Source organism: Brassica napus, chromosome C6, assembly GCF_020379485.1.
Source record: "Brassica napus cultivar Da-Ae chromosome C6, Da-Ae, whole genome shotgun sequence".
Lineage (NCBI taxonomy): Eukaryota > Viridiplantae > Streptophyta > Magnoliopsida > Brassicales > Brassicaceae > Brassica > Brassica napus.
Genome location: NC_063449.1, coordinates 28,367,536 through 28,383,970, shown reverse-complemented (window position 1 = coordinate 28,383,970; position 16,435 = coordinate 28,367,536). Strand labels below are relative to the sequence as shown.

Below are 16,435 nucleotides of genomic sequence, written 5' to 3'. Positions count from 1 at the left end.
TTATTACATAAAATACACGGTATATGCTATCAATTTAGATTATGTAGATAGAAAATCAATTATAATTGTTTGCGATATACGATGCAATTTCCCTAAAATCTATAACCCTTCTTCTTCCCCATTATCTTTGACACCGCCCTGATTCTTAAAATCTGTAATCGGAGCTTGTCGCCGCCCTCGGTGATTTTTCCGACGAAATTGATTCTGGCGAGAAAGTAAGCCTTGGAAGAGACTGAAGCACTTTCTTTTCAGTCCTTTTTTCTGCTTCTAACTATGGTGGAGGAGATTGAATTGAACCTCCTTGTGCTCTGGAGGATTAATTGTTACCGATGGTGAGACGATAGAGCCAGACGCATCGAGGATGACGATAAGTTTGGTTTGGTTTGGTTTAGATTTGTAAAGGGGTTTCAAGGACCTCGATCGAGGTGGTCAAGCGAATTTGAACCAGTTTGGTTCATGTTAGTTTACTTTGAATTCCATTTCCATCATGTTGTTGCTCTTTATAAACGAGCAAATAAAAGCTAGGAATTCCATTTCCAATGGTTCTTCTTAATAAGATTATCCATACTCCTATAGATTTCAATAGAAAAATTTCTCACTTTTGGTAGGAAATGCTAATTATAACATTACAGATTCTAGGTATGGAGGATGATATATAATCGAAGATGTTTTCTCATTGGCAAGTTTCTCCGACGAAGGTGATTCCAGTGTTAGGACTGGTGCCAACAGTTAATCACGGAAGAAAAGAGGCTCAGCGGGAAGAGGATTGTACCATAGAAGCAAGGAGGTCCCATAGGTTTGATCCTATAGAATCTGACCCATGTTCTCATTGAGCGAAGGGTACGAAATAATTCAATCATATTTTGTTTTATCCTAGTGTCACCAGTTCAAATCTGATTCTTGGCATAGGATTGATTAATTTTGATCAGTTTATAGTCTTCAAATTAAACGTATCTTTAGTAAAAAAAAGTGTTTGTGATTGTTCCAGAAGAAATGAAGGAAGGGATATAACTCCGCGGTAGAGGGACAAAGGGCTGATCTTTGAATAGGAAAAATAGTGGATCTGCAGGCGCTATGGCGCGGAAGTAACCCATGCTATACTCACAGGAAAAGCTCGAACGACCTTCAACAAAAGGGTACCTGTACCTGAAACTGACACAGGTGCATAACCGGATATGCTAAAATGAAAATATGAAAATGGCTAATGAGATCTAAATAATGAATCATAAATAGAGTTCCGTAATTGGGCAAATATGGGTTCGATCAAGATTTGTTTTTCGGGAGTACCAAAAGCAAGCATGACGTCATTATGAACATAAAGTCCCAAAGTATGAATGCATATCAAAGGTCCAGAGGAGAGAAACTCAACGAAGATGATGAAACCAAATAAAAAGTGTGTTTGATTAGAGAAACCAGTTAAGAAACTCGATACAATAAAATTAGCCTTCATTGTTTAAGAGCTTTGAAAAATAAGGATTTGATGGATAATGGTTCAAAGAAAAGTTAAAAGTTTTATTTAATGCAAAAATAAAAAAATGGAAAATGTCACACTAAGTACTCAAACTCTTGTACGGTAGCACAGTAAAGTTAGATATTTACCAACTGAATTCGTGCGACTAACTGAATAATAAGGGAAAGCGAATATTTATATATGTAAAAGATAACTCATCAAAATTTAGCAGTTGACTAATGATATATTTGCCAAAGTAGTTTTAAGTGTTATGATAATATTTATTCAACGCTCATACACAAATTTGATCAATACAAACAAGATATTTATTATATAAAAAACAGAGATTGTTAAGACAATTGTTTTTATCTCCTTTGTGAAAACTTGAAAGTTGTAAAAACATTATTCATAATTAAATTGGTTAAAAATTTAGATGAAAATATGTAAGTAAATATGATGCTTTTAAGATTTACATTATTTAGAAAACAATTAATTTTTCATATTCAGTCATTTTTAAAGATATAATGAATTGAAAACAAATTGGGATGACTGCCTAAAACCCCCTGTAAACACCATGACCCTATCTATTCCCACCGGTACTACCTAGCTCATGACAAAACCACCCACATATATAAAATCTCTTCACAACTCTCCCTATTCTTTTTTGTTCTGCTCAAATCCCCCTATCTAATCCAATTTCAAAACCGTAACTATAGATTTGTAAATTGCGTTTTGTGAACTGTGATTCCCCATTAACTAATACCCGACCCGGCCCATAAACACCCGACCCAACTCAATAAAAAAAGAAATCAATTTGGGTTGAGTTCGTTTCTTTCTCACCGCCAACGACGAACAGAGAGGGAGAGATGAGAACTGAGAGGGAGAGACGAGAATGAGAACATAATTTAAATGATTGGAATCTATGTCAAGATGTGAGATTTCAAGGTTTAATGAGAAAATGATAAGAAAAATACAAGATTTCATTGAATCGTGACTGATCTGTACTGAATATGATGATGAAAATTGCAGAAATTCTGGCCGATAACAAAAGGAAGAAGATGATATATTTACGATTTTGCCATTACTTTACAAAAAAAAATGCATAACCGACCTTCGAACCCATAATAGAATGGTTATAGGGCAACTTCCAATCCACTAGACTAATGTAATCTTAACATTATGCGTAAAATAAATTATATATATATATATATATATATATATATATATAAATGTATACAATAAAGCAGAGAACGGTGCCTCTGCCTTTGGAATCTGCAAATGCTTCAAGGAGCAAAAACGGTGACATCAAACTTGGTTGTGTTCATAAATTTCTTTTTATTTCTTTATCATGAGAATTATGACAAGAGTCAACAAGTGTTACGTATTGTACAAGTATATATATAAATATATATACATACATATATGCAAGCACAATGTAGCCATTATAGTTGATTACCAATGAAAGAACAGAAAAAGTATATTAGGGTTTAAATTGGTTTTATTTGACAGAGATGAAAGAAATGAAATCACAGAAGCTCATTGTTCTCTTGTAAGCTTTTGTCTTCTCTCTCACGTCGTTACTCTCGTCTCTCCCTCTCTGCTCTCGTTTCTCTGTGTCTGCTCTCTATCTCTCTGTCTGTTCTCGTCGTTGTCTTATGTGAGAAAGAAAGACGAACTCAAACCAAATTATAATTTGCCCCCAAATTGATTTCTTTTTTTTATGTAGTCGGGTCGGATGTTTATTGGTCGGTTCGGGTTTTGTTAACGGGGAATCACAGTTCACAAAACGCGATTTACAAATTTATAGTTACGGTTTCGAAATTGGATTAGAAAGGGGGATTTGGGCAGAACAAAAAAGAATAGGGGGAGTTGTAAAGAGATTTTACATCTGTGGGTGGTTTGGTCATGAGATGGATAGTATAGGTGGGAATATATAGGGTTGTGATGTTTACAGGGGGGTTTTAGGCAGTCATCCCAAACAAATTTCAACAATCAAGCTACATCGATTTAGATTTTTGGAATAAATCTGTTATTATCCAAATCAAATTTAAATTATCATCTGGATAAATGATTTTTTATTAGTCGCAAAATTCACGAAAATTAGTTAAACGATAAACAAAATTTATGCTTAAATAAAAAGGCAGTTAAAATTTTGTTTTTTTCAGAATATCTATAATTATCCATATTATCTTTAGGTACCGATTTTATACCCTATAAAAAGCTTTGTTTCCTTTCTTATTTCTTCATACAAAAACCATTCTTCAAAATAAATATGATTTCTCTAAGATTTCTTTTATGTTTTATTTTCGTAAGTAGTGTCTATGCCACAATTGTTTCTCATGATGGCCGAGCCATTACCATTGATGGTCACCGCCGAGTTCTCCTCTCTGGTTCGATCCATTATCCTAGAAGCACTCCTGAGGTATTTAATATACCTTACATCAAATGGTATGTATGGTCTTATTCTTTTATATTTGCTACTAATTATAATTGTTTTTGTTAATATGTTTAGATGTGGCCAGATCTTATCAAAAAAGGTAAAGAAGGAGGTCTTGATGCGATCGAAACTTATGTCTTCTGGAATGCGCATGAGCCTACTCGCCGTCAATATGATTTTTCTGGAAAGTTAGATCTTATTCGGTTCCTGAAAACAATTCAAGATGAAGGATTGTATGGTGTTCTTCGCATAGGACCATATGCATGTGCTGAGTGGAATTACGGGTAATATACTAAAATGGATTTATTTAGCCTCTTTAAGTGAAATATATATCAGTTTAATACATCTTCATAATAAGTTAGCTTCTTGTATGGTGATGGTATGGTTTTCCATATAATGTTAGGTCGATTAATGGTCACTGATTTTAGTAATCAGTATACTAAAACTTATGTATCATAAATTTCAATACTAATCTTTTTAATTATAATATATATTTTTAATAAATTATCATAATGAGTTATCCTCTTGTATGATGATATTACAGTTTCTCATGTAATAAATTTGACCAGCAAAATTTTTAATCATTTTAAACAGAGGATTTCCTGTGTGGCTGCACAACATGCCTGGAATGGTGTTTAGAACTACAAATAAAGCATTCATGGTAATCTTACCTAATGATCAATATTATTTTAACATATACATAATGTTATTTTTTAATTAATTTTATATGAATGATTTATGTATAGGATGAGATGCAAAACTTCACAACTATGATAGTAGACATGGTCAAGAAAGAAAACTTATTTGCATCACAGGGAGGCCCAATTATTCTTGCTCAGGCAATCGATTTAACGTTTTAAATTTCTTATGAGTTTCATAATGTTATATACAATTCTTAGCAATATTTTTTTTTTGTTTATTAATCTTGCAGATAGAAAATGAGTATGGAAATGTAATGGGACCCTATGGAGAATCGGGTAAAGCATACATTAAGTGGTGTGCAAACATGGCTCAGTCTCTTAATGTTGGTGTTCCATGGATAATGTGTCAACAAAATGATGCTCCTCAGCCTATGGTAATTAGATCAGTCTAGTTATAATGAATATTTATTTAATATATTCAAAGGTTAACTATTTTAAATTGTTTTGTTTTTATAGTTGAATACATGTAATGGATTTTATTGTGACAATTTTGTACCAAACAATCCCAATACTCCTAAGATGTGGACTGAGAATTGGACCGGATGGTTAGTTTTATTTTCCGAATGATTATTTTTTCTTATTTTGTAAGTATTTTATCGTAATTTTTTGTGTCTTCTATTTGTTCAGGTTTAAGCAATGGGGTGGTAAAAATCCTCATAGAACAACCGAAGATGTTGCATTTTCGGTTGCAAGATTCTTCCAAAGAGGAGGAACTTTTAATAATTATTATATGGTAAAATATAATAATGAAAATTTAGCTTATTTATTTAAATAAGCTCACAGAAAATCGACATTAACTAAAAAGAGTAATTGAAAGTTTTTATTGTTATAGTACCATGGAGGCACCAACTTTGATAGAACTGCAGGTGGTCCATACATCACAACTTCATATGATTATGATGCTCCACTTGACGAATATGGTAAATTAATTTAAAGTATATTCATATTTAAAAATATTTTAGAAGTTTCTATTTTTACTAACATGTGAAAATCTATTAGGTAATTTGAATCAACCAAAATACGGGCATTTGAAACAACTTCATGATGTTCTTCATTCTATGGAAAAAACTCTCACATACGGAAACATCTCCACCATTGACTTTGGAAACTCTGCATCGGTAATATTCTTGTTATTTTCTATCAGTATTGTTCATGTTATTCTTGAACTAATTACTCATCATGAAAATATTATATAGGCAACAATTTATAAAACCGAAGAAGGATCAAGCTGCTTTTTTGGAAATGGAAATGAAAATTCAGATGCAACAATTAGTTTCCGAGGAGAATCTTATGTTGTCCCGGCTTGGTCTATTACCATTTTACCGGATTGCAAAAATGAGGCTTATAACACTGCCAAGGTTTTTTATTTTACATTTTCTTTTGTAAATTTTAAATTTTCATACTAACAATCATTATTCGTTAAATGTTGTAACCAAAAATCATTTTCTGTTGGTTTTAAATTTTCAGATTACCACTCAGACTTCAATGATGGTTAAGAAACCAAATGAAGCTGAGGATACCCCTTCAACTCTGAAATGGTCATGGAGGCCAGAGAACATGGACAACTTCCTTTTGAAAGGAAAAGGAGAATCTACACAGACACAACTATTTGATCAGAAAGTAGTAACCAATGACCAAAGTGATTATCTATGGTACATGACTACCGTTAAGTTTAAAAAACGAGATCCATTTTTGGGTAAAAACATGTCTCTTCGCGTCAACTGTACTGCTCATGTCCTTCACGCTTTTGTTAATGGAAAATATATTGGTAAGTAACTCCTATATATGTTTTACAAATCTCAATAACACTAACTTACCAAAAAAAAGTCATTTATTTATATTTTTAGGTAATCAACACGCCGAGAATGGAAAATTTAACTATATATTTGAGAAAGATGTGAAGTTTAAGTCTGGTCGTAATGTCATTGCTCTTCTTAGCATAACTGTGGGACTTGCGGTAAGTTCTTTGATATTATTTTATCTTGTATTTTTTAAAAGTAAAAACTCCTTCAAAAAATTAACTGAAAAATAAATTTTTGTCATTTTTTTATATAGAACTATGGTGCTTTCTTTGAAAGTAAGCCGGCTGGAATCACTGGACCCATTTCTATTACTGGAAGAAATGTTGATGAAACTATAGTTAAGGACTTGTCTGCTCATAAATGGAGCTATAAGACCGGTTTAAATGGGTTTGAGAACCAACTCTTTAGAACAGAATCAATGTCTAAATGGTCAGTTGAAAGTGTACCTTTTAACCGAACCATGACTTGGTATAAGGTAAAGAGATGTTATTATCTATAAGATAACTAATCAAACACTTGTTGATTTTAATATCAAATCACATTATTCCATTTTGTCTTTAAGGCTACGTTCAACGCTCCCTTAGGAAATGATCCAGTTGTTGTCGATCTTCTGGGACTTGGAAAAGGTACAGCTTGGGTCAATGGAAACAACATTGGACGTTATTGGCCAGCATTCATTTCAAGCGAAAATGGTTGTGCTGCAAAATGTAATTATAGAGGGCCTTATCATGCTGAAAAGTGTCTGACCAATTGTGGAGAACCCACACAAAGATGGTACATTTTCCACATCTTATTAAAGTCTAGAATCAGATATTTTAATGTTACACCTCAGAAATCTTTACTGGGGTTTTTTTCTTTGTTATTTTCTTGAGCAGGTATCATGTTCCTCGTTCTTTCTTGAATGCAGAAGGAGATAACACACTAGTTTTGTTTGAGGAGATGGGAGGAAACCCATCGCTTGTCAATTTCCAAACTACTAGAGTGGGAAGTGTATGTGCTAATGTCTATGAGAAAAATACTATTGAGCTTTCTTGCGATAGAAAACCCATTTCTGCCATCAAATTTGCCTCATTTGGTAACCCAGATGGCAATTGTGGATCTTTCGAAAAAGGAACTTGTGAATCAAGTAACAACACGGTTGATATTCTCACACAAGAATGTGTTGGAAAAGAGAAGTGTTTCATTGATGTATCTACGGAAAAGTTTGGAGCACCGGATTGCACTGGATCTGCTAGAAGACTCGTTGTGGAAGCTATTTGCTAAGTGTTTTTCTAGATTTACAGTGTTTTCTTTATTATATTTCCAAATTATGCTATATTTTTGTTTTCAAAGATATAAGTCTTTTTTAATCTGTATTGCTGGTGGTTTTATTCAATAAAGGAACACATTCTTATATACATTTTACACAGTCATCTTTTTCCCAAAAAGTCATGGTCATTTCTTTCCCACCATCCTCACTCTCTCTGAAAAATTGAATAATTGTTCCTTCAATATTTGTTTTTTTCTCTTCAATATATAACACTGGCTAAACTGCGCCTCTGTTGGTAAATAACTAATTTTAGTGTATTAAAATACATGAATTCAAGTCTTATTGTACAATTTTTTTTTTTTGTATTTTGCATTAAATAAAACCTTGAACTTATTCTCTGAGAAACCAAATTGGCAATAGAAGTTAATAAAATAGCAGTTATTTTGACATAATAAAGAAACTAGCATTAGGACACATTTTATCCGTTTATTCCCTTTCCATTTACAATTACCTGGTGAACGTGTGATATAGTTGATGATATAGATGACAGAACATATGGACAAAAGTTACCCAAAAATATTACATATCCCCACAATCTCTAAATACTAAACACTACCCCAACTCCTAAATACTAAACCATAAAGACATGGAGTTCCACCAAAATAAGTTTTTGTTAAAAATTTCGGTGAGAAAATTTATAAAGTGGTTCATTTTCAAACACCGTATCAAATAACCTACCTTTTCTTACTTAATGATAAATAATTCTTCAATTTTTTCTAATTTACTAATTTTTAAAAAAAAATTAGTGAAAATTTTCTTTGTTAAAATTGTTTCATTTAACTATAATCTCTTAAAAATTAGATACACAATTTAGTTTAACTACAGAAATCAAACATTAGCAACTGCATATGAATTTTAAAGCTGACAATATAAAAGAAAATAAAAACACACAACTGTTATTAGATATTTTTTCACTATGTATTCTTTTGGTGTTTAAGTATCTTCCATACTTAATTAGAAAATAGTTTTAATAATCTTAAAATGTATATTTATAATATAATATTTTAAATCATTTTCTTATTATACTGTTTTCAACAATTCAACATTACAAGAAAATATTTGTAAGAGTTATATCAATTTCTCAAAACTTGTCTTTTGCTATATATATATATAGCTTCATACTCTATTGATAATATTAAACCAAAATATATTTAAGAGATTGCATTTTTTATCATAAATTATATCTTTTATTTTTGACCAAAAATTATATCTTTTATTTATAACTAATTTTTAATAATTTAAAACTATTTAAAATTTGTATTTTCATTTTAAAATATATTAATTATAGAATTATTTTCAAATATTAAATTATATATATATATGTATTATTATTTTGCTCTAAACATTTTTATTTATACTTGTTAATATAGATTTCGTGGAGTTTCCATTCCTAGTTTTCATAGAAAAAAAACAATTTTGCTAACAAACATATCAATATAAGAGGATGATTGGTTGTTGATGTGAGTGCTGTTCACAACACTATTTAAATCTACCGCATGAATTACAAAGCAATTAGATTTTATTTTAAAAAAATCTGTTCACAACAATTTAGTAAATTAACGTGGAAATAAGTGCTTTACACAGCTAAATATTCACAGCTCAGATTTTTGAGCTTTCCAAAACAAAATGTAATATTTCACTTAACTTTTATTTTTAAAATAATATAAATAACAAAAACTCTAACTGTAAATATATATACGTAGTAGTGAGACTAAAATGAAAATGTATTGTACTCATCTATTCTTTTTTATTTTATTTATTTAATTTATAGTTTGATTGATGAACCAATTTCATGCCATTAATTTGAATATGAATTAGTTCACGTTGTATATTAGATTATTTGTCGTAGTAATTAAAATCCTATCAATTTGAGTATGAACTATTTTTTTCATACTAATTTGAGTATGAACTTATTTTTATATTAGATAGTTTCTTGTATTAGTTTTAGTATGAACATATCTCATGAACTAGTCTTTAAATTTATATTCATTAATTAATTCATTTGTCAACAATATATTGGCGCACTATTTTATTATACTACCGTATATGATACTAATGAAAAGTCGTCAGTATTAATTATAAAAAGGATTGCAAGATAATATTCTAATGAATTTATAGAATACATGCAATTAATTAAATATATTATTAATTTATTATACAAAATATGTTTTATTAAAAATGTTTAATTTATTTTATGAAATTTTTATAATAATTATTTTTATTTATTCAGAAAATTTAAAAATTGTTTAAAAATTAATATACCGTTTAATATATGTATACAATATTTTACAGCTGATTTATACCAATCATGCTTTATAAATAAAAACTACCGCTTAAATCTTACAGCTAAAATTCTGGCAAATAAAATCTACATCTACAGCCAAAAATTTGCTGTTTTAATTCTACAGCAAAAATTAAAATTACAGCATTTACCGGTCGGCCCTTAAAACTATAATGTTATATGACATTTTTAGGGAAAATAGTTCATTCCCCTATGTACTAGTTGTTCCCGGCTTTTTCACACACGAACTTTTAAACCATGCCAAAAACTACATGAACAACAGAAAAATAATTTATTCCCCTATGAACTAGTAGTTTCCGGCTATTTCACACACAAACTTTTAAATCATGCCAAAAACCGCATGAACAATTCTATTTTTTTGAATTACATAAACAAACTATCGATTTTAAACTAATTCCCCTAAAACCGTAAATGGTATTGTTTAAACGTTAACTTGGTTTATGACATGTAGATAGTCGGTTTCATTTAGGTTGATAAAAATATAATACTATGTTGTTTTGTTCTTCTCCTTTTTGTCATCTGCTCTTCTTCTTCTTCTTCAGAAATCGTTATTCTTCATCATCAATTGAGGATAAAAAAAATTTATTCTGCATTTTCGAGTTATATGACATAGTAACTGGTTGGGTAGATACGAGTTATATGACATAAAGCATATAAAGATATCATATGACATTAATTTCTGGATTGAGGAGAATATATAAATCCCTGTAGAACCAGAACCTGAGAGTAACATCCGCTTACGGAACCAATCAAGCATCCTAGACTACGCCAATTTTATAGTTCCTTGTGACAATACATGGAGATTGGTAAGTTAGTATTTGTTGCTTTATGCTTTATGCATCATGTAAAATGTTTTATTCTTCTGCATGATAATAAATTTTATCCCCAGTTGATGATGAAGAGTAAAACGATTTCTGAAGAAAAAGAGAAGTTTACAAAAAGAAGAAGAAAAGAAAAAAAAACGTAGTATTCTATTTTTATCAACCCAAATTAAACCGTCTCTCCACCTATCATAAACCAAGTTAACGTTTAAATAACACTGTTACGGTTTTAGGGGAACTAGTTTAAAATCGATAGTTTCTGCATGTAATTCAAAAAATAGAGTTGTTTATGTGGTTTTTGGCATGACTTAAAAGTTTGTGTGTGAAATATCCGGGAACAACTAGTTCATAGGAGAATAAGTCACTTTTCCATTGTTCATGTGGTTTTGCCATGAACCTTTAAATTCACCTCACTCTTAAGGATCAATTAAATTGTCACATAGATTATTAATTAAAAAAACATTAAATTAAAAAAAAATAGCTAAAAAAATAAAAATGTTAATTTTAACGACGGTAACGCCGCTAGCGAAATCCTAAACCCTAAATCTTAAATTCTAAACCCTATATCCTAAATTCTAAACCCAAATCCAAATCTCTAAACTCAAACCCTATACCATAAACCCTAAACCCAAATTATATACCTTAAACCCAAAAAAATAGACTATAAACCTAAACCCTAAACCCAAGTCTTAGACCCTAAGCTCAAACCGTAAACCTTAACCCAAACCCTATAGCATCTAAGTTTGGAGTTTGGGTTTAGGATTTACCGTTTGGGTTTTGGATCTAAGATTTACCGTTTTGGGTTTTGGGTCTAGGATTGGGGTTTATGGTATATGTTTTGGGTTTAGTGTTTACCGTTTGAATTTATGGTTAAAGTTTTGGGTTTAGAGTATATAATTTGGGTTTAAAGTTTATGGTTTGGGTTTAGGGTCTAAGATTTGGGTTTAGGGTATAGAGTTTAGGTTTATAGTCTAGTTTTTGGGTTTAGGGTCTAGGATTAGGGTTTAAGGTATAGGGGTTTGGATTTGAGTTTAGAATTTAGGGTATAGGGTTTAGAATTTAAGATTTAGGGTTTAGCCGGAAGTGTTAGCGTCGTTAAAATTAGCGTTTTTATTTTTTGTAACTATCTTTTATTTAATTTAATGTTTTTAATTAATAATCTATGTGTCACTTTGATTGGTCCTAAAGGATGGAGTGAATATAAAGGTTCAGCCTAGGAGTAAACCTAAGTTATGTCCTTTGAAGCTAGGAACAACTGGTTTACAGAGAATAAACCATTTTTCCTAAAAACCCGATACTTTTACCATTTTCTGACCCTTTTTTTTTTTTTTGAACAAAACCATTTTCTGACCCTCGAATAGGCAAAAAATAAATAGCAAAAAAAGTAAAGAGACTTGCATGTTATCGATGTCATGTTTAGAAAATCTAGTCGAATCATTCAGTTAGGTTTAATAGATCATTTCCAACTTCATTCGTTTTTAATTCTAAAATAAAACTTGGAATAAAAATGTGCTAACAATTTTTTTCTATATAATGTAAAATTGGCTTATTCTATAAAGTAGAATAGCTCATCTATTTTTGTTAATCACACTATTTTTATCCTAAAATAGAGTATTTAAAATTTAATTTATTTTAAAGAAAAAAATAGAGTGATAAATTTGAGAAGGATAAACCGTACCAAATTGTTACAAACTCGGATCGGTCGTCTGCGAGTCTATTTTAGACTCTTTTTGTGTTTTTCTTTTCATGAGTATATTAAATAACGAATCAAAGGATGTATGCTCTCTCTGATATTTTGGATTTTAGTAGGAGTTTCAATGTTTATCCTTACTTGTACCCACTGTTATATCAATGAAACTTTCAGATGGAAAAAAATAAAAAATAACGAATCAAAGGAATATTCATTCATCATTTTATTCAATTTCGACGGATTTAGTTTTAGAGAGAAAAAAAACAAAGAAAACGAAACTCTAGACCAACCACAACAACTTTCCTGACCCAAATAGATAGATAAACAAAATATAGTAATATAAAAAGCTGAAAATTTTCAGAAGTCTCTGACAAATTAAATATATAGATGCGACAGTAACACACAAACAACGAGACAGAGACGTGATCAGCCACGACGGCGGAGGCCAAGACTAGTGCCAACGATCAGCTACTTTGATATTTCACGGCGGCTGAGATTTCAGCTTCTCTCCTCCTCCCTCTGTTAATGTAATCATGGTGATCGCTGCGGCTGCTTCTTCTTTTTCCCTTGGTACCTCTCACCAACTCTCAGGATCTTTCTCTCTTCATCGTTTTGTTTCTCTAGCTTCAGTTTGTTCAATCTTTTCTCGTTGGTTGATTAAAGTTTCCATCTTTCTCTGCTTAGGAGATTACTTTCCGAGACAAGTCTTGTTTCTCTGTCTGAATAAATTTAATGTTGGGGAAGTTATGTGTTAATGTTTTTTCAAAAAAAAAAAAGTTATGTGTTAATGTCGTTTGTTAGAGATCTGTGAATCTGTTAATCAAGTCTCAATCTTTATTAGGTCCATCTCATTGCCATCACTCTTACACGGATGACTTCACTTCCTCCATGCCTTACAAAAGACACCGCAGCGGAAGAAACCGTGTCTTTGATGCATGTGCCTCTGCTAATCTCTCTGTTTTAAGGTATTAATTCAACAATGTAACCTATGTAATGGCAAACGTTAGTCCAATTTTTTTGCGTTGTCCAGATGCAAGATTCCTGTATCTGGATCAGCATTTCATGTATCAACCGGTGTACATGACCTTGGCCTCACTAAGGTTTCCGTTGCTGCTGATTATTCTGATTCGGTTCCTGATTCATCTCTCTACGGCTATCATCCTCTTGAAGAATTGAAGCCCTGCAAAAGAGTGCGGCAGACAAAACTCTCTCCTGCTGAAGTAGCTAGAACCACCGTCGAGGTTTGTAGCTGAAAAAATAAGTTAAGACTACCACTGTTGAGTTTCATATGTTGAACATGGTTTCCTTCGTAGGCTAACACCAGTGCTGTGTTGATGTTTCCTGGAGCAATTCACTGTGAACCACACGGTCAGAACTCATGGTCCGAGTTTAAGTATGTCATTGATGATTATGGAGGTCAGTCTTATATTCATTGCTCTATATATATATGTATCAGTCACGTCCTTTCTCATCAGCTCGGTTTTTATTCGTGTGTTTCTATGGAATCTAGATATCTTTTTCAAAATTCCTGGTGATGGGAACATCTTAGAAGATCCTGGAGCTAGTAATCCAGTGGTAAGCTTGTCATTGTTCAAGTGTGAATGTAATGTATCTGTACATAACTCATAAGGAACACACAACGTCTAGCACATGCTTATCTTGAGTATTCATCACATACTTTGTAGAAAGCCTTTATTGGAATGGATGTCCCACGATACGAAAACACATGGCTTCATGAGGAATATAACATATCTGAAATGGGTAATCTTGACCACATCATTTTTGATGAGCATTATTTCGAGGTAGGTTGAATGAATCTATTGTACTCTCATGCCAAGTCTATATTGCCTTGTTAACACTCTTTGGTTATTTACTTTGAGCAGATAATGGATTCTGAAGCTAGAGATATTCCAGTAGATTGGGGAATGCCTGACACTTCCAACGGGGTTCATCCTATTTACTTTGCCAAACACATGTCCAAGGTCCTTACAATTCACAATAGAATGATGAATAAAAATCATAATCAGTGTGTCATGCTTTGTATAAACTTGGAACATTGTCTTTGCAATCATGCAGGCCATCAGCATGGACTATGAGAAGAAAATGGACTGTCCATCTAATGGTGTATCCATACTAGGATGCCTTAGACCCGCTTTCCTCGACGAGGAATCCTATATAAGAAGATTGTTTCTCTCGGAAGATAGAGATGACTATAGCTTGGAGGTTCAAGGTGTTTTGAAGTATAAATTAGCATATGTTCTGAAATGTGCAATGTGTAACTTTTCTGTTTGGATTTTTGTTTTCAGGTGATGATAATAATACAAGCACTAGTTCCAGACATGAAGAGAACGATATGAGTTCAAGTGGTCTATATAGATTAGAGATTGTGGGAATAGAGCTTCTCTCCCTCTATGGAACAGAGGTGTGTTCCTTCTTACAAACTCAGTGTTTCATTTACAATTTCTCCCACTGTGTCACCTTGGTTTAAAAAAGCGCTCGCTTTTGGCGCCATGGCGCTAGGCGAGGTCTGGCGATGTCTTCATCGCCTCAGCACCTCAAGGCGTGGCGACTTACACAAAGCGAGCGCTTTCTACGCTTTCTTACTAAACCTAAGGCTCCTAAAGCAACGCCTTAATTGATTTTAAGTCAAACCGAATTGGTTTGCCAAATTTAAACTGCTAAACCGAGTTAGATTTGTAACACATCTTTAGCGTCACATAAAAGCTCTTTTCAAACCCTAAGTTAGTCTTATATACCGTAACCTAAGTTTAAAGTTAGGGTTCCATGTGCTATTGTTCTTCTCTCTATTTCACGACTTTGATGTTTGATGTTTCTCCTGATCTTTTTGTTCACTAATAAGTACTCTGTTTTGCACTTTGGTTCTAAACTTGTATTCTATCTATACCTATATTTTGCACTATAGTTTTTGCCTTCACACACAAAGCGCTCGCTTTGTGTCGCCATGGCGCAAGGCGAGAAGCGAGACACTCATCGCCTCACCTCGCCATGCGCCATTTTGAACCAAGTGTGTCACCGTGCGTTGATGTCTAGATTCTTTTGACGTTTTCAGTTTTCTATAAGTTTGCAAGATTTTCAAGATGCTGAACCAGACATTCTAGTGCACTCTACTTCTACAATCATAGAGCGTTTCAACAACAGAGGGATTAGTTCAGGGATTGCCCTTAAAGCTCTTTGCAAAAAGAAAGGTCTCCATGCAGAGGTATTGTATCCAAAGTGTCTGTGTATGTAGTTTAGAATACGCTTAACCACTAATCACACTGTTACCATTCCGGTTTTTACATTTTTTATACCAATCTTGCTTGCTACTTTATGCAGGAAGCAAACCTGATCAGTGTTGATAGTCTTGGTATGGATGTGAGAGTTTTTTCAGGCGCAAAAGTCCAAACTCACCGTTTCCCTTTCAAAACCAGGGTGAGAGAATTTTTCAGACCAAAACATTGAACAAAGATACAACATTTTTGATTATGGAGGACGTTCATATGCTTATTCAGCTCTCGTCATATTTTGTGCCAGGCTACAACCGAGATGGCAGCAGAGAAGAAGATCCACCAGCTACTCTTCCCTCCTTCACGTAGAAGGAAACTAAAGTCTAACGAGGAGAGTTTGAAGGACGCATACCGTTAAAAAACTCCTATCAAAACCACCAAACCAAGAAACAGAGAAGGAGCTATTTTGCCACTGGGTCTGTCTGGTGCTTACACGAGTTATTTGCTCTGACGTTTGTGTACATAACAATGAGCTTTCAAGTGACTGTACTAGAGATGTGTGGAGATGCAGCTTCTTATACTTGTAGTAGTAAGTTAAATAAAAATAAACCAAAGAATAAACAGAAGTTGATTCATTTGAAGTAACTTCTATAAAAACTTTTTTCCCCTCTTTATAGTTACCAATTGTTATAGATT

General features: G+C 32.5%; 2 protein-coding genes across 2 annotated transcripts; both read left to right on the top strand.

Moving 5' to 3' along the window:
- The first annotated feature begins 4,768 nt into the window (after positions 1-4,768).
- LOC106428215 (beta-galactosidase 15-like) lies at positions 4,769-8,873 on the top strand. The gene is made up of 11 exons (XM_048761074.1): positions 4,769-4,962; positions 5,045-5,133; positions 5,216-5,321; positions 5,421-5,508; positions 5,588-5,706; positions 5,785-5,946; positions 6,056-6,356; positions 6,436-6,545; positions 6,644-6,865; positions 6,953-7,164; positions 7,266-8,873. Exons 1-11 carry the CDS (start codon positions 4,843-4,845, stop codon positions 7,651-7,653), a joined length of 1,917 nt encoding a protein of 638 aa, XP_048617031.1. The 5' UTR covers positions 4,769-4,842; the 3' UTR covers positions 7,654-8,873.
- A 3,903-nt stretch (positions 8,874-12,776) lies between these two features.
- Positions 12,777-16,409, top strand: LOC106428197 (uncharacterized protein At3g49140-like). The gene is made up of 12 exons (XM_048761075.1): positions 12,777-13,082; positions 13,354-13,477; positions 13,543-13,753; positions 13,826-13,928; positions 14,023-14,087; positions 14,198-14,314; positions 14,396-14,494; positions 14,589-14,742; positions 14,819-14,934; positions 15,583-15,732; positions 15,849-15,944; positions 16,047-16,409. The coding sequence occupies exons 1-12, from the start codon at positions 13,046-13,048 to the stop codon at positions 16,155-16,157; spliced, it is 1,383 nt and encodes a 460-aa protein (XP_048617032.1). The 5' UTR covers positions 12,777-13,045; the 3' UTR covers positions 16,158-16,409.
- The last annotated feature ends 26 nt before the right edge of the window (positions 16,410-16,435 follow it).

Coding starts and splice junctions, on each gene's coding strand:
- LOC106428197 (XM_048761075.1), top strand. CDS start 13,046: ATGGTGATCGCTGCGGCTGCTTCTTCTTTTTCCCTTG. Junction 13,083..13,353: donor TGCTTCTTCTTTTTCCCTTG/GTACCTCTCACC, acceptor AATCTTTATTAG/GTCCATCTCATTGCCATCAC. Junction 13,929..14,022: donor TGTCATTGATGATTATGGAG/GTCAGTCTTATA, acceptor TATGGAATCTAG/ATATCTTTTTCAAAATTCCT.
- LOC106428215 (XM_048761074.1), top strand. CDS start 4,843: ATGGGACCCTATGGAGAATCGGGTAAAGCATACATTAAGTGGTGTGCA. Junction 5,322..5,420: donor CTTTTAATAATTATTATATG/GTAAAATATAAT, acceptor TTATTGTTATAG/TACCATGGAGGCACCAACTT. Junction 6,357..6,435: donor TGTTAATGGAAAATATATTG/GTAAGTAACTCC, acceptor TTATATTTTTAG/GTAATCAACACGCCGAGAAT.